Source organism: Ciconia boyciana, chromosome 3, assembly GCF_034638445.1.
Source record: "Ciconia boyciana chromosome 3, ASM3463844v1, whole genome shotgun sequence".
Classification (NCBI taxonomy): domain Eukaryota; kingdom Metazoa; phylum Chordata; class Aves; order Ciconiiformes; family Ciconiidae; genus Ciconia; species Ciconia boyciana.
In genome coordinates this window covers 106,574,381-106,602,128 of record NC_132936.1, presented here as the reverse complement: position 1 = coordinate 106,602,128, position 27,748 = coordinate 106,574,381, and the positions used below count along the sequence as shown (strand labels likewise).

Below are 27,748 nucleotides of genomic sequence, written 5' to 3'. Positions count from 1 at the left end.
ATAGACTGATATGGATGTGAATTTAAAAACTGGAAAGAAAACGGAAAAAGAAACCCATATGATAAAATGTGTGTTAATAGTCAGCACCATCCTTTCACCACTTAAGTGAACTTTATGGAATGTAACAGTGTCTACCTGAAGCTGTGCTTATATAACGTACGTGGGACACCCATATACGTGCCACAGATGATCTTAAAACCACAAAAATCAGGAAGTACATGAAAGCTGCATCTTCTTTTATTCATTTGTTTTTGCTGCTTCAACAGGTAATTTCTTTACAATCCAGTTTTTTAGTTTTTCTATTTCAGTTCTGCTTAACTCATGATTAAGCTTTGGAAAAGTATGAAGTGATGTCGAAACTCCCAGTGACTTTAACATCTTGTTGGTCTCTTCACCCCATGAGTAGAGAACTAGTTCATCAGCACTTCCATGACACTGAAATAATTCTGGAAGAACACCTTCATTTCTTTTCAAAGCCTAGATGGAGAAGAAACACTGTCAGACATATCACTAAAAATTTTAAAAGAATAGTTACAATCACATGGTGACAATTGACATAGCATTTCATTTATTAACCTGCGTTTGAGTGGTCATATTGTACTATCTCTACAAAAGCAAACAAGGAAATATTGGAAAACAACTGCACTTCAAATTCCAATGTGCTAACTCTTGACAAATGATAGGGTTTACTTTAAGGTCTATATCCCTCTCCAAATAAGAGAAATAGAAAAAATTCATGACAGCAGATGGAGCCCATGAGTATTATAATTCATCATATATTTTCAAAGAATAGTTACACTTACATGGACCCTCTAACAACTAAGGACAACTTGCAAAGCATTTCATTTGTTAATCTGCCTTCTACACGGACTTACTTTGAATAAAATAATTGTACTGTCTGTGCAAAAAAGCAACAAATCATCATGTAAGGACAACTTTAAAGCCTCACTTCCCTAATACTCTGCTTATCTATTTCCAGAAAATGTCATAAGTTTAGAATATTAATCTATTGCCTCAGATGTATAAACATGCTATACTCAATTTTAATTACGTCTTTCTTTTAGCTAAGCAGTTTTTCTGTAAAGCGTACCACACACTCACCTGGTAAACAGCAGAGTCTTTATTGAGAAAACTAGACAAAGCAAAGACTCCTGCCAGATCTTGATGAAACCTATATGCTAAATGCATTGCCATTCCACCTCCCATCGAAAAGCCTCCTAGGATGCAACAAAAGAAACAGAGATTGGATTTTGCTGTAAGTCTTTGTAACCTAGTGTCCAATTTATTTTTATCTTCAGACTTGTTTCTTTTATGCATAATGCAATCAAAAAACATCCTGAGTAACATAAAGGTTCCAATGATCTTAAATCAAAGCATGATTCAATTAAGAAGTTGGATAGCTAAAGTACTGCTGAAGATTCATTACTGGGGGGGGGGGGCGGGAATCATCGCCAAAATGCCATTACTTTAGAAGCCATTCGTGTATGGTCCCTACCAGGAGGCAGCTGAACACTGTGGCCATATATTCTCTAATGTTAACAAAGCAAAACTCTACAAACAGGTAATTCTCACTGCTTTTTATCCAACTTATTTTTCCCCTAGGCTAGTAGCATTCACACGTGAAAGATCTGTATCACTACTGTACATAATCAATGAACATTCAGCACATTAGACTAGTACACAGAGGTTGAGGGTTTTTTTGTTGTTACACTTTAGGATATATAATAAATAGGGAAAAATTGCAATGTACCCCACCTGAGCTCTAACAGGATCTCTGAATTAATGGCCTTCTGTGTTCCATATGTCTCTTCAGCTGCACTAATTCCTTACACAAGATAATTCCTCAGGGATGATTTTTACATGACAAATGCTTATTCATTAGGAAAGAAATCCAGACTACCGCATTACTTCACAAGGACACAGTATGTAGGCTATTACATTGACTGTATCCAGATAATGCCTAGGGTGAAGAATGACTGGCTGCTGAAATCTCTTCTAGCACAGAGATGGCAACCAGCAGAAAGGTTATGATTGCATCTCTACTTAGAGTGACATTAGCATCCAGGGTACTAGTGATACAATTGGTTTGTGCCAGGTAGTTAACTGGTGTTAATTAGTTGCAAAATTCTGAGCCCAGACCTTTTCATACAAGAGACATGAAATTAGGGACTGAAGAAGAAAGGCAAAAATAGTAGACAAAATACCAAACCATTTCAGCTTGTTATCTTTTTGAAGCGATTAAAATGAGACCCCAGAATGGGAATGGCTCTTTTGCAAGGGCTACATAAGCCCTCTGGGGTTGTCTTCTGTGCTACGCAGAAGTTTGACATGGGTCCTAAACAAAACCCAGGCAGGAAGCAGTGCCCCTGCAGCACCAAAACTGAGCCCAATGACACCCTGCAACTTTGGCACTTCACTGGATCTTGGGACCACACAGGAAATCTCTGGCGCACACAAGCTCAGAGGCAAAAAACGCTGCACTTCGTAAATATTAGTTGGGTCACAGAGAGACTGTTCCTAATGGGGAATTCTCTTCCAGCATGTTTATCTGCAAGTCCCAGCAGGTCTGAGGCCCTTCTAGCTCACATTCCATCCCATGTTACAACTGGAAGATTTGGCTGGATTTGTGTAGGCCTCAAAACACTAGACTAATCCAGACATTAAGTGTTTTCTTTTTTTCTCCCACACAACAGTAGTTTTTGATTTCTGATCAGAATTTCTACTGAATTTCTGATTCTTCTTTCTACTTACTGTCACCTTGTAGTCTTAAGAGACGATTATGGCCAAAAGCGGTAACTGCAGGTTCCTGACTTACAGAACTTGGACCTTAGGGAGAAAGAGCAAGACCACACAACGTGGAAGACTGGAGTCCTGGTTTCCTTTTTCAAACACAGTCCTTAATTGAATTAGCAGAGCTGTATCCTCAAACTAGGAGATATACCTGGGATCCCCTAGCTATGCAACCAGGGGGCTGATAATACCCTGATATTTATCTTTGGTAAATAAAGCCAGGACCTGCTATTTACCCTACAAATCAATCTTTAAGCACTTCAAGTAAAATGTCATATGTCTAAGTGCCCAGTAGCATTTCAGAAACAAGGTAGTTGAGGAAAAGTAGGAATGAATGTGGGTAAACAAGTTAAGAGCACACCTTAAAAACTCACACAGCCCACATAATCTGAAATTTTGAATAAACTTGTCTTCACAAAAATAAAAGTATTGAAAATACTACTGCAAGCCTTTCATCTATTTCCTACCAGACATGTTCTCGTCACATGTAAAAGAATTCTACACTGAAAAAAAATACAACAGCTACACAAAGTTACTATGTAAACGACAACATCTCGTGCTGAAGTTTCCTTTATTCTCTTCTGTGGAATCTGATAATTTACTTCTTCATTTCCTTTTGATCATTCTGAATGATGCTGTCATCCCCAAACCCAAAAAGTAGCACTTAGACTCTAAGAAACCATTTCACATTTGCTTACAAATAAATACAGATATACTTTGTCCACATATAAAATGAAGTCCATTTTAAGTATTTTAGAATACAGGGAAAAAAGCTGCATTGAAAACTCATTACTAGTTTGTAAATGATTTAATCTAAAATTTTGTACCCAGTTAGTCACAATCTGGCAACACTATCTGCAATTACTCACCAGCAGTCTTTGACAATGCAGTCACCTTCTGTTTAGAAGAATATTAGGTAATGGTTCTTTTATGTGGCTCATACTACTATGAGAAAATGTAATACAAAGGACTAGTTCTTTGAATTTGGTTTTCTAGGGGAAAACCTGAAGTTTATCACTTGATACCACAACAATCTCCGAGTAAATGCCATATAGTAAATGCTTCAGAAACAACAATTTGAATAAGCGTTTGTAGCTGGAGACACATTTTTTCAATTACAATAAGTATTTCAATATAAGCGTAAATTTGACATAACACATGAAAGACATGCTCAGTCAAGAACTTTCATAAGAATCCAAATTTTGGATTAAGGAAAAATAAGAGGCAGGTACAGATATTACACGAAACAAATGTATGAAGTGACAGTCAGAACGTAAGGAAAACACAAAAGAAAAGTACAACTATGCTTATGTACACCAATAATCTCACCATAAGGAATACGTAAACCTCACAGCATTGCTAAGCAGATTGTGTCATGAGTGTTAATCAAGATCAAAAATTACATGGCAACATTTCAACCTTAGACAGGCAGAACATAGCAGGCCCTTCGCTTGAGACCAATCTATTCCCAAGAAGTACACAGGGTGTGCACAGAAGTTCAGAATTTGCCAACAGGTTTCACATAAAAAGTATGTTAATTTTCCATTTTTCCCCTTATATCAAAGAGATCTGTGATTAATGCTTCAAAACAGTTAATAAGTGTTGGCTCTACAATGCTCAGGATACCAGTTCAGGAAAGCATCTAACTATTTGAATTAACTTCCCTGCCTTACAAAGGAGGTTTATGCACAGGCTAAACGTAAGCACATACAAAACAGACTCAATTAAGTACAGCACCTCTCTTTCAGTTGCAAAGAAACTTCACTCAAGTACACATTTATGACCTCAAATCTGCTTCTGTATAGTGCTGGTTTCTAGGCAGTGAGAAGAAAGCTGCTTTGCAGTGAGAAGAAAGCTGCTTGTAACTTGCTTTGCTAGTTGGGAAAGATCTGCTGAAATCACAGGATCCTTATACTTCCAAATTAAAGAATCTGAATCAGAAGGAAACTCCCATGCAATACTTTAGTAAAAATGAAACACTCTTTGCTGGAATATCATCTGTAACTATGTAAAGGTAACCCCAGCCATATGATGATGTAACACAGAGTGAACAGAGACTGAATTTCTCATAAGTAATTTATTCCTGCTTGAATAAAATAGAAACCTGCATCACAGCTGCCATTTTTTCAGTGATAAAACCTTCTTTCCAGAGCTTGTAAATGGCCTTAGGAGCCTTTTAAACATCAAAGTGCTTGTATAAAACCTTGAGCTCACTGCTGCTAAAGATCTTGATTTATATTAATTTGCTCCTCATTTATATCTGTCTGAAATGATAATCTGGTCCACGATGACACTTCAACATTATATCGAGTTCAGGAAACCAAGTATTTACCTACTGTCAAACTTCAGCTTTATTAATTTCTTTGTATTTGGTCTAACAACATTTGGGTTTGTATCTCAGAAAACGACTAACTTTATTATCTACCACAAAGGTTTCTTTATTTAGTCTCTCTCTCGTGTCCTGTATAGATGAGAAAATGCTAAAATCTCTGCCTTTTCCCCCGTGCTCCACTTCAGTGCCTGCAATGACCTGTTCCTGAGTTCAGAGAGCTCTTTAGGTTTTCATTCTTCTTTACAGAAAAAACACCTCTAACAAACACAGGTTTGACATTGCTGATTGCTTCCTGAGTCATATAGATGTGACTGTAAAATGACTTAGTCAATTTGTTATAGATAATGATTATGGACTTAGGAAACAACAAACCAGATCACTTTTAGGTCTTTCCAGGGTAATTTTAAAATGTGATCAAAGCTGTTTTCCACACTAGAAATCACAGCCGTAGGAAATAAATTTTAGTTATTAATCACATTTAGTGCATCACTTCTGCCATCTGCGTTGAGTACAGATCTTCTGCTCCTTGCCAAGACATACCTTGAGCTCTTCTCACATGAATTTGAGTGGCAGAGGTAGAAACTGCTTCATTACAGCACAGAACTAGAAGAGGAAGAGGAGAAGCTAAGCCCCAGACTTCGATGAGATAAGGATTCGGACTTGGGTGTAGGGGTGGGTTTTGGGGTGTTTATTTTAAGCAATATTTCTTCACTAGTTTCTCTCTAGTAGTTGTTCTTCATCTTCCCTGTATTTCTTCAAATTTGTCAGTACGACTTTGGTAACAAAGTGGCAAGAGATGAATGCTACAGCACACAGTGCCTGTGCCAGCATAGTGCAAGGAGAGACAAATACTCTTCTGTTATATAAGGCTACACCAGCACAGTTAGAAATTGTCTTTGCCCGTTCTGTTATCATCACAATACATTACATACTCTTGCCTCATTTTCTTGCCATTCTCCCAGCATTTTTCATTCTCAATTTCTCCTTTCTTTAGATATTTCAACTTACAGTTACTTTAATCAGTCTGTTATCAGAAATTTTTCCCTAAAGCTACATTTCAGTTTACTTTCCGCTCTCCCTAGGGACTTTCTATGATTTACCTTCTATTAATGGTAACAGCAAAACCTTGTTCTACACATCATCTGCAAAGAAGCTGACTTTCTGTTTTGACCTTCCTTTTTCATCCATGAATGGAAGTATTATATACATTTAACAGTGTTCACATATGAATATCAGCAAAGAGTACAAATGCCAGTGGAACAGCAAATTCACTTCTCCACAGAACTCCCTGAACACTGCTCCTGTGTAAGTGCTCAAACATGTACTTTGTCTCAAGTGAATTTCCTCACAGCAGTGATTTTCTCCTTTTAATCTATTCATGAAACTTCACTGAACGCTAACCTTACACGCTAGTAGAACTGCAATGAATGGTTTCCACCTTTGATAGCCTTTTTATTCTGTTTGTTACTCAGTAACTGAGAGTCTTTACAAGAACAAAGGCAACTTCCCTTCACTGGCTCAGCCACTTCCTCTTGTTAGGAACACGAATCAATTTGCTATCTAACTTTCTCACCAGCCAAACACATTTTGAAATGCATATTTAAGTGGTACAAGTTTTACCACTTTCTTGTAAAAACAAGTATACAATAGTTTCTAATGTATTAACTCGCAGTAAACCCAGAACCAGTTACGGTTTTATTTTCAACTGAAATGGGTAGTAGAGGGGAACCCAACATGTGTACCTAAGGAATCTTAATTTTTAGCACTAGAAGGACAATAAAATCCATGAAAAGTCTCAAATCAATTTTTACTAAGATGTTACTCTATCAAATCTATGGCTTGCTTTATTTACCTACTGTGTTTGCTTGGTTGTTTCTGAAGATGACAGCACAGCCCTGCTGCAACACTTACCAGTCATTTTTACAGTCAGCATAACCGCACAACATGGAAAAAGGAAGAGAATTACCTATTTTTTATGCTCATGGTATTCATGATTTTAAACCGAATCACAGAAAATAAACCAGAAAATAGGCTCTCTAAAGCAAAGAATAGTGAAGCACAGGAACAGGTTGCCTTGGAAAGCTGTGAACCTTCCATTAATGGAGATCTTTTAGAACAAGTCAGAAAAGCAATGGTAAGGATTGGCATAAATAGAGCTGAACCTGCACTGACACATGAAGATGAGCTAGCAAATGTTGTTAAGCCTCACTCTTCTATGATTCTGTAGGCACGACTGTGAAGAAAGTACAGGTTAACGTGCACCCTGTGGCATGTCTACACATGACTCTCAAGCATTCTAAAAGCCCATCCATCCATTTAATTTTGCACTGAATTCAGGCATTTATTAAAGATGAGTAAGCATATGTTTTCAACAGAGTTTCTACTAAGGCTGAAAAGATCAGAATTCAATTCACTTTATAATTCTTTTCTTCCCAAAGCCATTATCTGATGATAATATGTGATGACAATATCATGGTTGAATTATTTTTGGTTTTACTGCTGTGAGCCTTATTTACTCCTAATCTTCACCATCATTTGCGAAGCCTGTCATTCACCATGCAGATTGAAACTGAGAATATGCTACCTTTCAAAGACCCTCCAGATACATTAACATGGACCGTTTCCAGATACATTAATATGGACACTGTCAAAAGCTGGGAAACAAAATGACAAGTGGTGGATCCTACTCTCTCCTTAAAATTATTAGCATTTGTACTGCCTACGGAATGATTTATGAAGGAAACAGAAACATGCATTTGTTAATGTCTCTTGCTTGCGCATCAGGAAGTAAAGAGAGTAGTAGAGATCCAAAAGAAAAATAAATGGCCAGTCCAGGTGCAAACAAACAAGAGGAGAAAACACTTTCCCTGAAGTACAGAAGCAATGCAAATTTACACTAATGCACTGAAAATTAATGAAATGTTTGCTGGTATTATGGGGGATATGGAGTAGCAGTACTGCTTTGAGCCCAGCATCTCACAGGCATAATTTAGATAAACCACAAAGCCAAGTAATGGGTGGTACAGAAAGAGAAATCTCGTTTGAATTGCAGTGACAAGTGGCAATGTAAATCCATTAATTTACTCTGTGAGAGCAAGACAGTAAGTGCCTCTAAATGAAAGCCAACATTTTCCTAATAAAGACGGAAGATTCAAGATAGGATGAGTGACAGCAAAAGGCTTAGAAGCCAACAACATAAAATACCAGGATCGTAGGTGAAGTAGTTTGCCCAACATTTTAACGATTTACTGTTGATTATTTTATCTTCCCCTATTTACAGAATCCTCTTTCTCTGGGATGTCAAAGCCAAGATATTTCCTCCCCATCCCATTCTTGCACACACTGAGAGGGATGGAAATGCTAATATTTATGAGAAGCACAGTGCTTTCATGTTACTTCCACCATGGTTCAGTAGCTATGCAAGAAGTCTAGCAATAAACAAAAAGTGGTTGTGTGTCTTGTGTTATTGTTACAGTACAAGGGGTCAGGAATCATGCATGTGTTTTTTGGCATACAGTCAAATCCACAGGACTGTTATGGAAAGTTTATTTTCACTGGCTGCTTACACAAGTGACTACAGGTGGCAGAGACCAACACGCTTGGATCAGCATTTCTGCGCTACACAAAAAGTGACCTGTAAAAGTAGGAAAGGAGTGCTAAATTAAGAAAAAAAAAAAAAGAACAAAAAGACTGCCTTTCACTGAAGTGTAGTTGACTAAAGTGAGCACTGTCGGAACGCTTCAAATGTGAAGTGGCCATTTATTTCAAGAGCTTCTAACATATTCTTGAATAAGATTGTTGAAATCTTTAACAATTTCCACCTAAGTAGAGCTATTTTGTAGTGCACTATCACTACAGAAGCAGTTAAAAAAAAGCCACAAGAAAACATAAAAAAGCAAAACCACCACCACCTGAAAAACCAACTCAGCTTTAAATAGAAAAAGAAATGATTGTCCCACATTTCAAACTGTGGTTATTTACTTGTTTAGCTAATTTAGCAATGAATTCAGGCATTTATAAAGAAGGAATACATGCAGTTCTCAAGAAAGGATACTATCAAAGCTCTAAGTGTCAGAATTTGACTAATTTTATCATCCTCTTTTTATCTCCAAAGTCAATATAAACCTACTTACAAGATTAGTTGCAAGAAGTGCTTTAGCCAGGAAGACCAGCAAGAGTAACTCAACAGGAATGTTTGGCTAAAAAGCGACTTCCACTATCAAATTCTGGGGATGATATAATTATTCAAAAAATAATTATATATTGCAGTCAGTCTCCCTTCCTTCCTCCTTCAAGGTCAGGGGAAATAAACTTTACTGAACCAGAAGTCTACTTCCTTCAAAAGACTTCTGTATTAATAGGAAAGGAACTCGTGAAACTGTCAGGAAATAGGAATGGGTAGGTGACCCGTGAACTACTGTCTGCTGGTTGTTACACTAAATTGATATGGAGGTTTTAATAATAAGAGTTTATTTACCTCCAGTGAATTAAGTAATTTAATTCTTTAGAAGTAGATTCATACAGCATCTGTTAAAAACAAGGCTGAAGCAATATTCTTCTTGATATAGAAAAAGAGGATTGGCATTGCACAACCTGGACGCTACCCCCAGCATTAGAGTTCTGCCCTACAAGCAGCCACCTGTGGATTTCAGAGCTAACTGTGCTATCAAAACAAACAGCACAGGCTGTAATTTCTTTCAGAACAAATGATCTTACTGTACCCACAATCTTGAGACTTGTGGAAAGTTTGAATGGCTCCAGGAGAATCATCCCCCAGAACACCACATATTGGGCTTCTCATTTTCCACTGCTTGAGAGTCTGCTCCTGCTTCCCCTTTCTTCCCACTCGCTCTCCTTTGCACAGTGCTCCCTCAGATCTTGCCTTCTTATCCCCACACCTCTGAGCTGTCAGCAGCTACCCACCTTCCTGCTTGCCTAACACCTCACTCGCCCTCATCTAACAATATCTGACACTCATCCTCAGCCTGTAATTTCTAGTCCTCTATTCCATATAAAACCATAACCTTCAATCTTGTTACCCTCCTCATACTCATTTTGTTTTCTTTCCACTCATTAAAACTCCCACTCATTACAAAATAGACAGTCCCACAACTCAGTTCTCCTTAACTCTTTAACAACCATCTCATTCCATGTAACTCCCTCTTCATGCAACTGCTCTGCTCTCTTGGCTTCTGTGACCTACCTGAAAGGCCCCCACTGCTCTTCACAAACTCCCAAGTCCTCCAGTCTCTTCTCTTAACTATTTTGTTTCTATTTTCTATAATAAGATAGGTACCAGTATTCCCATTATAGATCTCCTACATGATACGACGTCACTGAATGCACTGTGAAAATATTCATAGCAACATTTCACCGTGGTTTCCTCTGTTCTAATAGTCTTCCCCTTCACCTCAAGAAGGCTGCTTCCTCCAACTCCTATCGCACCAGCACTCACAAATCCACTGTCTGCTCCCCACTCGTTACCTCAAGCCTCCTTTTCTTGTAAGAGATGTATGTTCCTGACTTTTTCAAAGAGAAATCTAACAAGATCTGACATGATTTAGTTCTTCAACATTCTGAGCAAATGACCGTATCTTTCATTATCTGCTGCACACCAATCTTCCTTTAACTCAGAGAAATTTCAGGCCATCCATTTCTACTTTTCCAGTGGAGGCTACAGTTTGGTGCAGACATACTGACCACATCTTCATAACCAAACTGCGGCCTCATATTCTCTTCTGATCAAAAACGTTATTAAAGCTGCCAGGTGCCTTTACAGAATTTCTGATTTCCTGTAAGAGACGATGCCAGAAGATGGGCAATTATTTGCACAAAGTCCCATCTAAAACAACTAAGAATGTCACGTTAGGCTGACTTAGACTAATACTAAACCTAACCTTTAGAAACCTTACAGGATCTCTAAGCTTAATCCTCCATTGCATCACACACTGGTCAACCATCAAAACCAGTGCAGAGAAGGCAAAAAGTCCTCATGGAAGAACACTTAATCTTGTCCTGCCACAAGTAACACAATTCATTTTCCACTAGCAAATTTCTTATGCATCTACATGGGTCCCCTTCTGCACTTTGGATGGACCTAATTCAGGGCTGCCTTATTTTGTTTGTTACACAAATATTAGATTCAACTGTGAGAATGTATGCATGTAGTCTCTGGCACAGAGGCAAGGAAACAGTGCCTTACTCTAGAAGCTTGAAATCAAAGCTCTCAGAGTGAGAAAATAAGTATAATTATTTCTGATTTACAGATGAGGAATGCAAATACACAGAGACGGGGACTTCCAGACAATCTACAGGCTGAAACAATCGGTGCATTCCAACTTCCTTACTCTGCTTATGACTCGTAAAACAACTTTCATGCTCCACAGTCTCACTAGATCTAATTTTGAAGGCTACAGAGAAAGGAGAAAAGCCTAGTAGCAAGTTGGATCTGTACACAGAACATCTCCCAGCTCACCTTACAGAAAAAACACCTGCACTTCTTCAGCCCTTTCCAAGCCAGCAGGTATAACACAGGAAAGACAGATCAAAGAGACTGTGCTGACAGCCATCCAAAACAATGCATTCTGAAGCCAGGGCAATGAACCAGACAGGGAAAGTAAACAGAGGCCTTCAAAGAGCAACATGGGGCTGGACCATGAAAACAGGTAGGCTGAATGGTAGTGGCTCCACCATGCAGGATTTTGATGGCATGACTCAGCTGGCCATAAATTTATAAGTTCCCACATTAAGAGTTTTTTCCCCAACCTGAAATAGTCTGTGGCCTAGGGATGGGACAGGGAGCCAAGGACTCGTGAATTCTCATTCCCTCGCCAACACAGGCTACTCCATTCCCTCAACTCCTGTGCCTCAAAATCCCACTATCTGTTTCACAGTTCCGTGAAAGTTACTGGAAATGTGTGGAAATTAAGAGGGACAGGAAGATAGACACATATGAACTATGACAGCTAATACTTCGTTTGTTATCAAGTGTTAATCTTTAGTGATATGTAATATGCGACTTTTTTCCCCATGAATTAACCCAAACTGATTAGAGCAGTAAGGAAAAGCTCATGATTGTTTATATGCTACACCTCCACTCTCCAAAATACAAGTAATTTTGGGAAAGTATGCTTTTCATTCCTCAAAAAGGGCTAAAAGGAAATAGTAAAAATATGTACTTTTAAAAGTGTATCACGGCCCACCCTGTATTTTAAATAACGATTACGAATTACTCTTTACAATAAAAACAGTTTTAAGTTACATTTTTGAGGACACTGCTTGAAGTTAGCCATGTTCCCCACCTGATACAGGTTTAAATAAAGATTCAATATTCTTGAGGATTGGCTGTTGAAAGGGCTGTTCAGCAGTTGCAAGGCATGCTCATGAGTTTTCAGAATGGAGTAAATTTGAAGTAGGTGATCTCTTAACAATTAAAAAAAATTAAAATAAACTCATTAAAGATAAGTCTCTCTTACCTATTAGTATCCTATTCTTTGCAATGCCATTTTTAATCTCATCGTTGATCAAGTCTGTAAGTCCCCGGCACATAGAATCAATACTTTCAATGTGTTCTGGACAATCATTGGAGATCTTATACCTGTCAAACCACACAGTGGAAAAGGCTCCTTTCATAGGTGTATATGGCCTGGAGTAGTGGAAGGAAAGAAAACAAATTATTAACCAGGCATAAGATCAAAAGCCTTCAGCATATCTGATAAACAAAAACAATTCAGTTTCTCTCCAGTGAAAGAGAGAAGGAACCTTTTTCAGGTCTAACTCAATTCACATCCAGTCACATTGCATCTCCTCGCATTCAAAACACTGTCCTTCAAGAATGAAGACAGCACTTGGAAGCTGTATAAATGTGTAAGTTTCAGTCAGTTCAATGTCAACGTTGATCAGGTCAGCTAAACATTTTAAATCCTAACACTGTCAAGAGGTTCTTAATCCTAAACAAAGTTAGGGTTGAAATCCACCTTGGAATAGGACAAACTGAAGTAACTGCTGAACAAGACAGCTTTGCAGGAACTAACTTTATGGGATTCAGTTGTCTTATTCTTGTCAAAATTGACAGGAGATGGGAATCATGATCCTCTAGGTATTTACAAAAATTTCTTCCCTCTGTCAATTTTTCTTTTTCTTAAATACATACAGCCACCCTCACCTTAATGGGGCAGGTATCTCATAAAAATAACTGAAAGAAATGCCATGTTGCTTACTGGATTGGTGCACAGACACAAATTAGAGACATAATGATACTTACCCCCCAAAATACTGTGTTGTCAGATTAGTATTTTAAGTGCTTTAACATGCTGCCCAAACCTCAGATAATCAAGGAAGCTACAATTCAAAGCAGCATTTTCTTTGTTTTTGAATAAAGAAGATGAATAGAGCCCTAAAATCCCAAGAAAGGTGATCTAATTGCCTTGCAATGGCTCTATAATTTAATACCAAACATACTGCTTTGAGATCGATGCTTCATCTCAAAACCAAGCCCCCTAAAATCCTTAATTGCAATGTTTAATCAGGGGGCACATTTTTCATTTTTACTTAAGCTCAGATGAGCTCCGATCAGATTACAAGCATTGCCTACAAACAGACAGCCTTTGATAAATTTGTCTGGATGGGAACCCACTGAAAACACTAACACTGACTTCTGTGCTCTCTCTGGATTTTTTTCAGTACTAGGATTAAACAAAAACACAACTAACCTAAAATGAGAAAGCCACTATTTCAATTATTCTTAATGAAGGAACAAATTCTGCCTTTATTAATACCAAAGAGCCTTCACATATGTAAACAGCTATTTCTAAAGCAGAAATACTGCCACTAGTACAAGCATACAAGAGGCAGTATGTTATTTGCATTACTCAGTCACACAAGTCAAAAATGAGAGAACAGATTTTCTTCTGCCTGGTGCCATGAACATGAAACAAATAAAGTCCATGACTTAAAAGCTGGTAAGCCAAATACAAAGAAAGAGGCAACAAACAGCAACAGATAGGTACAGACTACACTGTTTCATCTTTTTGAGCACAGCTTCAGGAACTAGCACCTAAAAACCATAACAATCTACTATTATTCAAAATGGCATGCAAGTATGTTGTTAAGTTTAGTACAGTGTGTGCCTTAAGTAGCCCCTCATTTGCTTAATTCAAAACAAACCATATACTTAAGCACCAGAATTAACAATTTTTTTTCAAGTTAGCCCTTACTTGTCTATTAAAAAAAGGTAACTCCTAAATTAAAGGAAATTCAGTGGAAATATTTTGTACACCCAACAAGCTAAAGCTAAGTTTAAAAAAATGTTATTAAAATGCCTTTTTTAAAAAAAACCTTCTCTTTAGTATTACCAGCGTCTCCAGGATTCTTCCCAAATGAATTGATCAACACCTAAGAAACAAGATTACAAATCTCTAATTCGCAAAAGTCAATTTCTAAGAGGGGACATTACAGTCAAAAATATCAACAACAGCGGAAACAGTGGAGTTTCTGGAAGTCACTTGGAGAATGTAATGTACAACAGACTAAGCGCTTGGGCAAACAGCATTTAATACGCGGTTTTAGCTTCTCTCTCAAACACTTTTACATCAATCCTGGTTAAGATGCTTAGCAGCCAGAGTGCTTCATTTTCTAGTAAAACCAGAGTACCTTATATTTGTGTGACAAAAGATGTGTAAGTTTTTTAGTATTATTACAGCAGGCTGATCCAGGATTTCCATGGAATGAAGATACATATTTGTACTACATTACAGAAATTTACATTTACATTACAGAAATATTAAAACAGGCTTCCCCACAATTGAAAGACAGAATCGTACAATTTATAAACAGGACAAAAATCCATGATGAGATTCTAATACTTGATCAGACGTCAAAACTCAGGACTTTCACCTGCTGTCTTTGCAAATTCTTCAATACGATAGATGAAAGAATAATGTGTCTTAAACCCACAGGAAAAGACCCCCAAGCAAACAGACAAGATGCTTTCAGCTGTCTCAAAAACATCCTTGCAACCATTCTTGATTCCTCAGAAATGCATTAAAAATAACCTTTACATAAAGCTGAGAAGTAAGATTCTTGTAATGGTTCACCCAACTGGCACATCTGTTTTAGTCATTCACCTTGTTCCTTAAATAAATCCCTTTATTAGCTGGCACACTACAACTCAGACATTACCACGGTAAACAAATATGTTTGGCATGGAACCATCTGTACAGCTCCAAGAATACAGAACAAAATTTTTTCATACAATTAAACCACAAAAGAAAAAAATTTAAAAAATCCCTATGTTACAGTGACACGAGAAGCTGGACTGAAATACACAAAAGCAAAGAAATACAGAGCGGACTGAAAGATCAGCATGGTCAGTTAAGGACAGTGTCAGACCAAATGGTCAGCTTTCAGTTTGGATTTTTTGCTTTCCTAAGTTTAATCAAAACTCATAACATTAGTCACGATGATTTTTCCTCTGTGCCTCTCTTTCTTTATTCTCTTTTAAAAATCACACTAAAAATAAAGCTCCATGTTTCTAGAACGTGTGCTGTTGAAACTCTGAATGAAAATATATAGCCCACCAAGTTGTGGGGGGTGTTTTTTTGTTGTTGTTGTTTAGTTTTAAAGGGGGGTGTGTGTTTTTGTTTTGCTTGCTCTGGAGCACACAAAAGATTCAAATCCGTATAAGAAAACAAGAATCAAGAACCCTCTCTTTGGGTATATCTAACTTCTGAACTTGTATCCATTTTTAAGAGATATTTGAAACACAATTTCCTACAAATTGAACTAACTCTTAACATTTAAAAATAAAGAGAAAAGAAGACATAAAGGACACATGGCTAGTATCAAACAGCATTTAAGAAACTGCAGGCACCCTGAGGAAAAGAATCTTTAAAATGCTTCCCAACATCCTCAAATCACTCTAGACCATGTTTTCTGATTACTTGATAGGTCTTATTTTTTAAGGGTGTGCATTGATCTACAATTGTTTTCTCACACATACACTTCTTGCATGAGACTGCAGTTTCAAGGTCCTACACACCTAATATTTGAACGTCTTAAAAGGAAAATATATCCTGTAATATCTCTATATTTATCATCCTTTCAATCTTTTAAACATTTATTCAGATAGAAGTAATTTTCACTGTTGATTTCACTGCAAAGTTTCAAATTAATATAGATCATTCAAGTTTTCACAAACTGAAGATAGGTTAGCTTCTGCTAATGTCAGTTATGTACTAACGATAAAAATATAATTAAAGTAGGAAGCAATAACACCATCTTTTTCCACCTTCCTGGAGCATGGATTATATACTCTAGACCTTCTTAATCATGTTTAGAATTGTGCTAAATAGTTTGACATTATCTTAACGGAAGTGGAGAGCAACTGAATGATGGCACACAAGGTCCAAATCCAGATCTAAAACCATGCCAAATCTTATCTCCAAAACAATGCTATTAGCATAGCAATTCACATAAAGCTACAGGTGGTTTTGTTCGTTATCCAATATATCATTGTCCCTGTCCAACGTTTTAAAAGACAAGCCAGCACTACTAGCTGCTTTAAATAAGAAACATAAGAGTAGCAGACAGCATGTTGATAAACAGTAAATATTATTGCCCCAACTCTTTCTCCTGATGCACAGTTGTATCACTGCCTTCACACTCAGCGCTATGATCACCCTGCTAACGCAGTCACATAAAACCCACACCACTGGTGCTGGCTTACAGCTTTCTTGAAGTTCCAGACAGAACTTCCTGAGATGTCAGACAGAACTGGGAATTTATAGTGAAGTTAGGCCTCAAGATTCAAAGAAAGAAAGAGAAAGATCAAAATTTTTGAAATCCTCACTTTTGCTTCCTTCCCAAACCCATCTCCTCTCAGTTAGGAGGCACAAAGTCGCATGAGACATCGTAACTTTGTCTTTTGGAAGTCTGTGCATCCCTTTGAGAAAATCTACAGAGCACACTGACAGACTGCTTAAGTTCTAGAAGCAAGTCTTGACTCTCTTAAAGCTGATGGCAGATTTTTCCAATGAAAGCAAAGTTACTCCCCAGTCCCAAATTTTCTCCTAGCATAATCTTACTGCTGATACCAGTACACCGCAACAGAAAATGTGGTTCATAATTCTGCTTTTTAATTCTCACTGCCTGCTTGAAGCAGAAAGTGAATTTTAAAAGAAAAGGGGGGGAAGGCAGAGAATCCACCTATTCAAATCAGAAATATAATTCAAAGCTCTCATCCAAGGTATATCTTATGTTAAAACTCAGGTTCAACACAACTTAACAATGAAGCTTTGCAGTATGGTAACACAGGATAAGATGTGTCAGAAATTCAAAGAACTTAAACTTAGAAGTATACTTAAGAAAAAGAAATTTAAAAAAGGCAAGAGTCTTCTCCATGAGGAGTAATTTCAGCTGTTCCACATGCAAATGCTTTTGATAGAGTTGTTCTGGATGTATACTGCCTGAAATGAGAGCTAACTGAGCCAGTACAGAATGGTTACCTAAAGAAATACTATGTTGACAGCTTTTGTTACTTGGGAAAAATAGTATTCATTCAAGACAAAGGAAGCCACAATAGAAGCTGACAAAAAACTCGGCAGGTCAAATTCTGAGTTTATTTCTGCTTCTTTGTTTCTGTTGGTTTGGGGGGTTGGTTTGGGGGGGGAGTTTAAATTGTGGGGATTTGTACTAATCAGAGAAATGGCAATAATGTTATGGTTGAGAAGACCATAAATGACCTTTCCTAGACACTTCCTCAGCAACCAGCTAATAATGGCTGCTTTATGAATTCACTGAAAGAAAGTGGCAAGAGGCAAACCAGGGTCCAATCTGAATCAGTTCTCCATTACAGGGTTTGAAAGACACTCTGGGATTCAGTGTGGTATCTTTCACAAGCTGGTGGCAAACAACACTGAGCATGGATGAATGACACCAGCTAAGCACAGAAACCCCTGAAAAGTCTGTAAAGCAAGAGTATGACACATAACTTAGAACCCCACAACTGCTTGCTGGAGAAGCCATATAAAAACCACTGTCTTCAACTCTTCTGCATTGGAAAACAGTTGAGAGAAGAAAAACAATAGGAAGGATGTCTGTGAGCGCGAGATAGTTAAAGGGATTAGAAATCCAAGATGATTGCCATCATGTTCTATTCCGTTTTCCTGAAGCATGACTAAAGTATCTCTGACAAGTGTTTATTGCATTCCACATAGTATTTAGTATATGATGTAAGCATTACATGTATGCATATCCGTATGTTTTCCTCACCTAATGCAAGAGGAGAAATAAAAGGAAACCATGAAGTTTATCCAAGCATGCTTCCATCATTATTACGCAGAATGTTAAATTTCTATTTACAGAAGGAGATGAAAGAACCACCCCATGATACCAACCAAAACCCTCTCCATTTGTCCTTCAAACTTCCACCTCTAAAAAGACTTCTTTGTGTTAAATTTATGAATGAGGTTAGGGCTTATGAAAGTGAAGGATTAATAACATTTTCTTGAGCCAAACATAGTATGATAGGCACCGTGCACGCTCCCCTACACAGCTCCGCCAATCCATCTCAAGTCTGACCTGCAGTACCCCTGCTGCTTTTCCAATCCTAGGCCTCTCACAAGTAGAGACTGCCAATGTAGCTGAACAGTGCCAAACTGTCTGGTGGTTTTGCGATATAGCCAAAGAGGGACTACGTTGAGATGAAACTCATTTCCACCTATGAGATGAGCAAAGATGTGAACTTAGGTGAAAGGATGGCGTACCAGGCCATACAATGCTGAGCAGTCCTTACCAGCCACCATCTTAGAGGGGGGGGCGGGGCCCAGGAACGGGGGACAACATGACACAGACAAGAGACTGCATGGAGACTTATTGGCCACAGAAAGGTATGTTGAATGAATGTCAAAAAGATCCACAAAATAGCCCAAGAAGTATTTATAGTTTACTTTCTGACTTGCAAAAGAGAAGGACTGTCAGAATGGAATGCTAGACAACGCAAAGAATCTTTGACCTAGATTTTTTAAGGGAATTATAGAAGGTAAGGTATACTTATTAAAACAAGTGGAGCCTAAATAGTTTTAACTTTACCACGTTAGCTCCTGCAATGCCAATTTAAACTATCACTTTCTATTAAAAAAAAAAAAAGGTTAAATTGGGTGGTATTCAGTTCTGATTTAGAAACTCAATAGAAACCTAATGTTTAAGTCACAGTTGTAGCAGCTGAAACAGTATTTAAAGCTGTAGCCATCCTGACCCAAATAAAAAAGGAAAAAGGAAACCCTTTCCTTTAAAACTATTACTGTAGACGTGGCTTTAGGGATTGCATCAGCTGCTAGGGCTACAATTTGAGCTTCTTTTTTTTAATTAAAGATATACATTAGCATTACAAGGGAGAGGAAATAGAATTCTGTTGTGTTTAACAAGTTTAATCTATGTACAGAAGTACTGATCTTGAAAGAAAGCTAGATAAAGTTAAAAGAACAACCTATTAAAACAAGTTCTCTGTTCATTTTTAAGTATCTCAGTTGCCTACATTACAGACAAAAACCAAAACATCTCTAAGCGATGTCTAAAAATTTTCACTTGCAAAGCAAAATTTGCATGCTTCAGCTACATGCATTTAATTTCCAAACATATTCCAAATTCAGGTGCCACTACTCTCACTACATCACACCGAGACTTCAAATCCACATATTTTTCCCTTTTTTTATTTAAGCATGCTTTTTACTATAAGCATTGTACTTAGAAATTTTGCAAGTTTTTCTTTTTTAATAGTAAATTGCACTACCTGCATTCTGTTATTTTCGCTCAGAAAACAAATATGAGACTCACAGGACTTTCCAAAGCAATGGGGGATGAGTGTGACAAAATGCTGCAAAAACTTTACCTGTCCAGGAGACATCTGGTGATCATTCTCTACACAGACCCTGCACATTATAAAAATGATTAAAGAAAAGTAAATCTTTTTTTAAAAGTGTAACCTTTTACAGAGACCTACAGAGAATAGTAAAAAACAATTTTATAAAATGTAGTTCAGTAACGTTCTATTGCTTTTACCCATAAAATGGAAGTATCCCCTCTAGTGTTTGCCGAAATCAATGCTCATGAAGCCAGACAACATGTTTTAGAATTCTTCTAGATTATATGCTGGGCTGGTTTTCCAAAATAATTTTCAAACATATTGACTCTTGAATCAAAACATGTCTGAACCTCTGATGATGCAGTAAATGAAAAATATGTATGTTTCAGTGCCTGGGATAAAATCTAAAAAATGTAAACATAAACTCCATCCACCCGCCACAAAGAAAAAAAAAATCTTCAATGTTTTCTTGAAGAATTTGAATTCCACTGCTTTTCAGAACTCTATTTAATAGAGATGAAGAATATATAAGGCCAAATCCATAGATGTATCTACCAGCAGAATTATATCCATCAAAAACGTGAAAAGGTATTCCTGACCTGCAGTTCATCCTGCCAAAGCCTCTAGCATTGCAGTTATATCATCAAACCTGCTTTTACTGGCATAACTACTTTGACGGAGCGCGTTCAATGTGTATGTGGTAAGTTATGCTGGAAAAGACAGGAGTTTATACAGTATGAACTACATCCACATTAACGGTATTTTGCCAGAAAAGCATATTGGCCAAGCAATCCTAGTATGGTCTAGCCTAACTTCAAGCTTTTCTTTGATTTCATCATCAGTGTAAAAACCTGCTGGCAAGCTTTGCACTGTGCTCCTATAATTGACAATGCAGTGGCAGGCTGTGCCACCCACAGAGACTCTCACTCATATCAGTGTAGCTTTCCACCAGCATATTGCTCTGTCTCTACACAATCAAAGACTGGATCAGAACCTTCTTCAGCATATCTGCACACCCATAACTGTCCACCTATAGGTCTCATTATCAAGGATGCTGAATTCACCCATTGGTGCCAGAAGTATGTGGAATTCTTATCAAAAAATATATACATACACACACACAAAATCAGACCATATATTCAAGTTCCTAATGCAGATAAAATTATTTTAATGCCTGCCATTTAAGTTTGGATGTTCTAGGCCTTGTTCTTCCTTTCTGTGGAAGAAAGGAGAGCAACCATTGCAAGTGTTTCAAAAAGCATAGCGTGCTTTGGACTTGAATACCAAAACATGAAATGGACCTGTAAAGGCTTCTGTTATTTCGGTTTCAACCAGTAACACATCTTCACAAACTTCACTTCAGCATTGCTGCAAACAGTGGCAAACATTATTGTACTTATGGGCATCTGTTTTATTTACTATGTCAGCTAATGGTGCTTATCAGCAATAGAGGGCTGTACACAAATATTCCCAAGCGTAGTTCATATTGGCAAAGACAAACAGTGTGGGTATTTTTTATTCTTTGAATATCCAACTTTTCACAGTTTTGCTAAAAAAACACTTCTGAATCAACTCATGCATGACCTTTATCTGCTCTAGAGAAGAACAAGAGTAACCTTCACTTAGAGAAAGAGAGTGGAATTAACTGTTTATTCACATCTTTTAATTAGGACAGTATGTTTCTTCCCATCTGTTTACCAAAGTACTGAAATCCAAAGTCTTAAGACAAAAACAAATTCCCCATACACACCACTCATTTGAGTCAGGAGATCTTGCTGGCTAATCATTTATACATAGTTTACATCTGTAGTTATCCAAAGAAACAAAAACAAATGAGAAAAAGATTGGACCCCAGAAGTGCAGTGGGATGGAAAAATGAAGCACTGGCCTAACAGATATGGTCTGAGGTGCTCTGGCTGCATATAATGTGAAGAAAGATTGTTTCATAGGGAAGCAAAACCTCCTGCATTTCTCCAGTACCTGCTGCGTTGATAAGGAAGAAATGGAGCCCATCAGTATTTGTGATATGCCACTGATAACTCTAGCATCACATTAGCCTGTCATCAATAAAGTAATGAGCACATTATTTACAGAAAAATCATATTCACTACCTACTAACCCAAAACACACTGCTTCAAAGACTTCCACTTACTGGCTTGATTTTTTCTGTAACAGTGAGTACATTCACACTGCAATCTCTCAATTGCTTTTCCTGCCTAAGTAGATCATAAAAATACACGGTCAAGGAAAGTTTTTTTCATGTATGAGTGAGTGCCAGACAAAATCTGCTATTATACTTGTTTATACCCTCCAAGAAAATTTTTTCTGAGTTTCAAACCTCTGTACCTCGAAAGTCCATGTAGAATGTCACAATTTCCTTTTCCTTTCAGCATTCATCCACACTTATGCACAAATTCAGAAAGAAACTTAAGCCCCATTACCTTTCAAGGAAACATTTTCCTAACTTAGAGCCACAGACACCTTAAAAATGAATTTATATTAAGAAAAATTAAACAACTCTGAAATATAAGGCCATGTCTTTAGATAGCTAAATATTTTTATCTACATCTTCGGTCTACCACTGAACACAGTGTCATTTAATAATGAGATTTGTGCCTACAGCAAATGTTGAGCTCAATTCTCTTTGAAACAGCTGGGCCAGGATTCAAACCAGAAGAAATATGTAATTTTAAATTCCCAGTCCTTTCTCCAGCAGCTGAAGATCTTTCACATCCTACTTGCCAAAAAGACCGACCACCTTCAGAACTGAAGCCTGGCATTAAATACAACAGAATATTTTAGTGGTTAATTTATGGAGTTAATAGAGGTAGGACTGTGATCCACAACATGGCTCTATCATGCCATTGCAACACACATTGGAGAATCTTCTTCTATTTATATCAAGAAGATGGAAAGATACTATGAGGACAATACCTAAGTTTGAATTAGAGACTGTGACTTCTGTGAAGTCTTAACCATTGAGAGTCTTAACCACTTAAAATCACAGTCCCTGTGCAGCAATGCACTGTTGAGCTCCAGTTTTGCCAAAAAGCATATACATGAGAAAGAAGAAGGAAGTCTTATGACAGTCTGTACCAATATTCACAAGTGTATTTTACAGTACTGGAATAGAGTAATTTAATCCTACAGTTAAAATATATTAAACGATACCTGGCAGGAGCCGTTGGGTAAATTACTTTTATATGTTGGAAAGCCATGTCTTGATTCAAAATTTGTTTTATCCATGCTCTTGCTCCTTGGCCAGTATCACCTGTATCACACAGAAGAGTACAACAAGAATTATTCTGTGCATTTAGGAAGAAAACTATAAAGTGTCAAATATATTTATACCTATATATTAGATTGACCTAATTTCTAAATCACAAAGTTAATCCTCCAAAATGCTAAAAAAGAACTTTCTAGAATAACCTCAACCCCCTTTCCAATGAAGATGGACTCAAAACTTCCTAGAAACAGACTACTGAAGGGATCCCACAGCATAAGTTTAATAAATACTTTACTACATCCAATGGCTTAAGTACTTCCTAATCAGGCACAAGGCTTTACCTCTCACTTGCAACTTACCTTATTTGCTGGTAACAGTGACAAACAAAAAATACTGATGAACTTCTTAAAAAGTGAGATTAAATACTTGCTGTTCCCCTTAGAAAAGATAATTACTTTTACTACAGAATTTTATATTAACCCACTTCAAAACTTAGTCAAGAGCAATAAAAAGGATCTTCACATTTAATTATGCTAATATCGTACATGGGCTTTAAGGGAAGTATTAGTCAAACACTCCCAACATTTTGTAAAAGTGATCAAGATATTAGTTTGGGTTAAAATAGCTGGCAGGCTCCTCAAAAACCTTAATCCCACAGTTCTGTTTGAAAGCTAGTTCAGATTTGACTCTCAATGTGCTTTTTCCTATTCTTATCAACTCAGTATAGCCAAAACCCCTGCATACTGAAGTGCTATGAATGGACACACAGGATGAATTCTTACGCAGACAGCACGTGTTCCTTTCAAACAAATTTACATATATACACCAGACAGTTTCTAGAGCTTGTCTTTGTGTCACTGGTATCTTCAACTATAACTTCACTGCCACCTCTCTGAACAGCATGCACACGCAAGTCTCCAATAAGACTTAAACAATGCTTCAAGCTTGAGGAAGCTGGCCCATCAAGGAATATGGTTTATAGTAGGCAGTAATACAACACGTAGTAACATTCAGCCTAAAAATTTGGTGGGATTCAGCAAACTGGAATTTCACTACTGCCACTCATGCCATAGAACTTTAGTTTTGTTTGAAGTCGAGGCTCCCACATATTATCAACTCAAACTACTTGTGTGAGTTAAAAGAATTCTCTATTACTTTATCCCATACTGGTCAGTTTGACTTTAGAACTCACCCTATTCTTCTCAATAAAATGGCTAAACCCCAAGAAAAAAATATCACTGCCCTAAGCCAGGCTTACTGCCGTGTTACATGGGTTCACCTGAACAATGTCACATTAATATACCAATTTATTGTTACAATAATTATAATACCCCAATGGAGAAGATTTGCTCTTGCTTTAGCACTCAAATAAAATTCAGTGATCTTTATTTACACATACAATTAATGCATCTTCAGAATAAAAATGGAAGGCAAAAGGATCTAAACCCAGCATTTATTTTTTTTTATGTTGAGCACAAGTGGCATAACTGTGAAGTTCTCTCTGTTTGACCTAAACACTCCAAGTGGCAAATAACCAATAAGGTCACAAAACTGACACAAATCTTATTGTCTGCTACGTTAAACAGTAAAATCAAAGTTACATCTTTAACTGGATGCTTCAGAACACAATCCCGCAAGCACTTTGCTTATGTAAGTAGTATGGCCTGAAGTCCAAACACACATCTGATTCTTGATAGATTCTTGATAGACACTGCAAGGGTTTCCCCATGGTTGCTGTCATCTAATTTATGAACAACATACCTTAAGTAGGCTTGAATAAACATTTGTTTTTCTATACACTCCTCTTTTTTCAACTAGAAAGCAAAAGTCTAGGCTTTGCAAATACTTGCCCAGGACAAACCCTCAGGTAGGTCAACCTAAGCAACTATCTGAATGCTTACAGAATTGGGACTTACTGAGGTCTTTACAAACTCCTTAATGGTGCAGGACACATCTTTTATTATTTATTCACATTTCTTAAGCTTTGCCAAGATCAGCAGGAACATTTACAGTTAATGAAGCTAGTTTGTCCATGAAAACTTCATAGAAAACTTGTTAAGTAAGAGAAAATTTAACTATGACCTTCTGCGTGTCAAGAGACCCCATGGTCCAAACCGCTGTGAGCACCTGCATACAGAGGTAATGCATTTTGATTTGGTAAGAATAGAATTTGGAAGGGAGGCAGAAAGAGAGGAGACTGTGACACCAAAAAAACCCCAACAACCTTCTGAAAGGTTTGTCTTTCAGGCTGGTCTTAGATTTTAGCATTATATGTTCTTCTGAACACTACTAAAAAGCAGCAAACAATGCCCAGACAATTCTGCACTGAGTCTGTTTCCAAACCTGAAATAGACTGATGGCAGCAATATTATCTACCCCCCGTAAAGTATGAATTATTTTCCTTTCAAATATAGCTTAAATTTCCAAATTTTCTTTCTGTGCAAAGTTAACTTAACAACATGTAACAAGCATGTTACAACATGCAAAGTTGTAAGCCTAAAAAGTTGTTATACATTTGTTATGTCCATCTGCCTTCCCTGCCAAATGGATTCTCTACCTAAATCTGATGTACAGTACTGGGAATTTTCTAATATTTTTTTATACCATTTTGTATTTACATTTTCCACTTGTTATAATTTTTCTGGAGCAAGCATTATGAACAAAATGGATTCATGCCACTTGACTGCCACTTTCCATCACAAGCGCTGTACAGAAGGCAACAGTTCAGGTTTACAGGCCAGCCCACAGCAATGGCACTGCAGCTACTTCTGTTTTAAATTCTATTCTGTGGAACTGCTAAACAAAACCAAATAAAAGCACCCTTGTACTTCCCCACTGCAAACATTATGAATGAAATCATATCAAAAATGAAAAATTGTAGAGTACTTTAACCACATGTGGAATCAACCTCTAACCATAATCTTCCCTTACTCCTCCAACATGACAGAGAATTATTTCCACAAGTATTAAAGCATTAGCGTTAACAAGAGGGCTGAACACATCTTATGAACTCTTTTACTTTCATGCTTTAACTCACAGAATTTGAGAAAAGCAAAATTAAACTAGATTATAAAAATGAAACTGATTTAATAAGCATGTACTTCTTTGCTAAACTAAACAGAAGCATCAGCTAAAAGCAAAACTAAGAAAAAGACACCGAAAGAGTTGAGCACACTGCCATATGCACATGGACAACTCAACCGAATTGATTCCCTAGGCCTTGATCTAATAAAGACCTGTGATTACTGTTTTTTTCTTTTTTTTTTTTTTAAAGTCATGTGGACTTTGCTGTTGTTATTTGGCAGGTTAGAAATAACCTTTAAGAAAAAAAACCAACAAAACACTCTCCTCCTGCCCTCAGACTGGTGACTGATGTGGGTAACTACCTTCTGCAGATGGTGCCCATGAAGCCAGTCTGGACATGGCTAGGACCCTTCTGAACGGAGAGAATTCGGTCTATTAACACTGGCTTTTAAAAGGTGGCAACAATACTCAGTGTGATCCTAAAAACGCAAGAGACGTTTTAATTATGAAAATCATCCTTTGCATGTGGCTACCCTTAGAGTGGACGAATTAAAAGAGTATCTTCTGGAACACGTTTGTTCTCATGGTGAAGAAAGCCAGGCTGGTGTATAACGGCACGGTCCCTAAAACACACCCCACGGACCCACCTCAGGCCCGGGAAAGCCCAATCGCCAGACCGAGTCCAGGCACACGCACACCGCTTTGCCCACGGAGGCTCCTCCTCACCGGCGAGCGCCCCAGGAGAGGACAGGGCAGGCTAGAGCCGCAGGGACAGGGACACCTCACACCCCTTCTCCTCCTTTGCCAGCCACGCCGAGCCTGGTGGCTGCCGTGGCAGTGGGCCCGTCCCGCAGGCCCCCTCACGCAGGACCGGGCCGCCACGGCCTGAGGGGGCCGACCCCGCCCCCCACCCCGCCGCCGCGCTCCCGGGAGGGCCCCGCCGCGCAGGAGGAGGCGGCGAGGCGGCGGCAGCCACCTCGGCCCCGCGGTCGGAGGGAGGGCGGCCTCCCCCGGGCGGCCCCGCTGCACCCGTCCCTAGCGGGAAGCGACGCCCACCGAGCCCTTGCCCCGCGCCCCGGCCCCACCGCGGGGTAGGAGGGGAGAGAAGGGGGGGAAGCAGCCACCTGAGCCGTGCAGGAAGATGAGGGAAGCGGTGTGCCGGCCCGCGGGGGACACCACGCTCCTCTGCAGCGCTGCGGGTGCCGCCATGCCCGTTGCTCTCCTCTTCCTCCCGGCCCTGCCCTGCGCTGCCGGTAGCGCGGCCCACCGCGCCGGCGCAGAGGCGGCTCCGCGCCCGCAGCGCTTGGCCGCCGGGCCGGGCGGGTGCTCCGGGCCTCTCCCAGCGCTTCGTGCCGCGGGCCCCGTCTCCCACCTCCCGCTCTCCTCAGGCACTGCTGCCCGCAGGAGCAGCTCTCCCGACCCCAAAGCAGAAAAGTTCTCACTTTTAACGCCGTGCCCTGTTACCAAAATCTGCTTATAGAAAATACTGTATCTCTACACACCCCATATTTAGAAA

General features: G+C 38.5%; 1 protein-coding gene across 1 annotated transcript; it reads right to left on the bottom strand.

Moving 5' to 3' along the window:
• Positions 1–215: 215 nt before the first annotated feature.
• Positions 216–27,547, bottom strand: LYPLAL1 (lysophospholipase like 1). The gene is made up of 5 exons (XM_072858371.1): positions 27,357–27,547; positions 23,154–23,253; positions 12,598–12,767; positions 1,102–1,217; positions 216–477 (listed from the first exon to the last, which is right to left on the bottom strand). Exons 1-5 carry the CDS (start codon positions 27,439–27,441, stop codon positions 238–240), a joined length of 711 nt encoding a protein of 236 aa, XP_072714472.1. The 5' UTR covers positions 27,442–27,547; the 3' UTR covers positions 216–237.
• Positions 27,548–27,748: the final 201 nt, after the last annotated feature.

Bases quoted from the DNA above. Each gene is read 5' to 3' on its own strand.
- LYPLAL1 (XM_072858371.1), bottom strand. From the start codon at position 27,441: ATGGCGGCACCCGCAGCGCTGCAGAGGAGCGTGGTGTCCCCCGCGGGC. The intron at 23,254-27,356 runs GTGGCTGCTTCC...TGTGTGATACAG, and splicing joins CATCTTCCTGCACGGCTCAG to GTGATACTGGCCAAGGAGCA. The intron at 1,218-12,597 runs GTAAGAGAGACT...GTTGCATCCTAG, and splicing joins AAAGAATAGGATACTAATAG to GAGGCTTTTCGATGGGAGGT.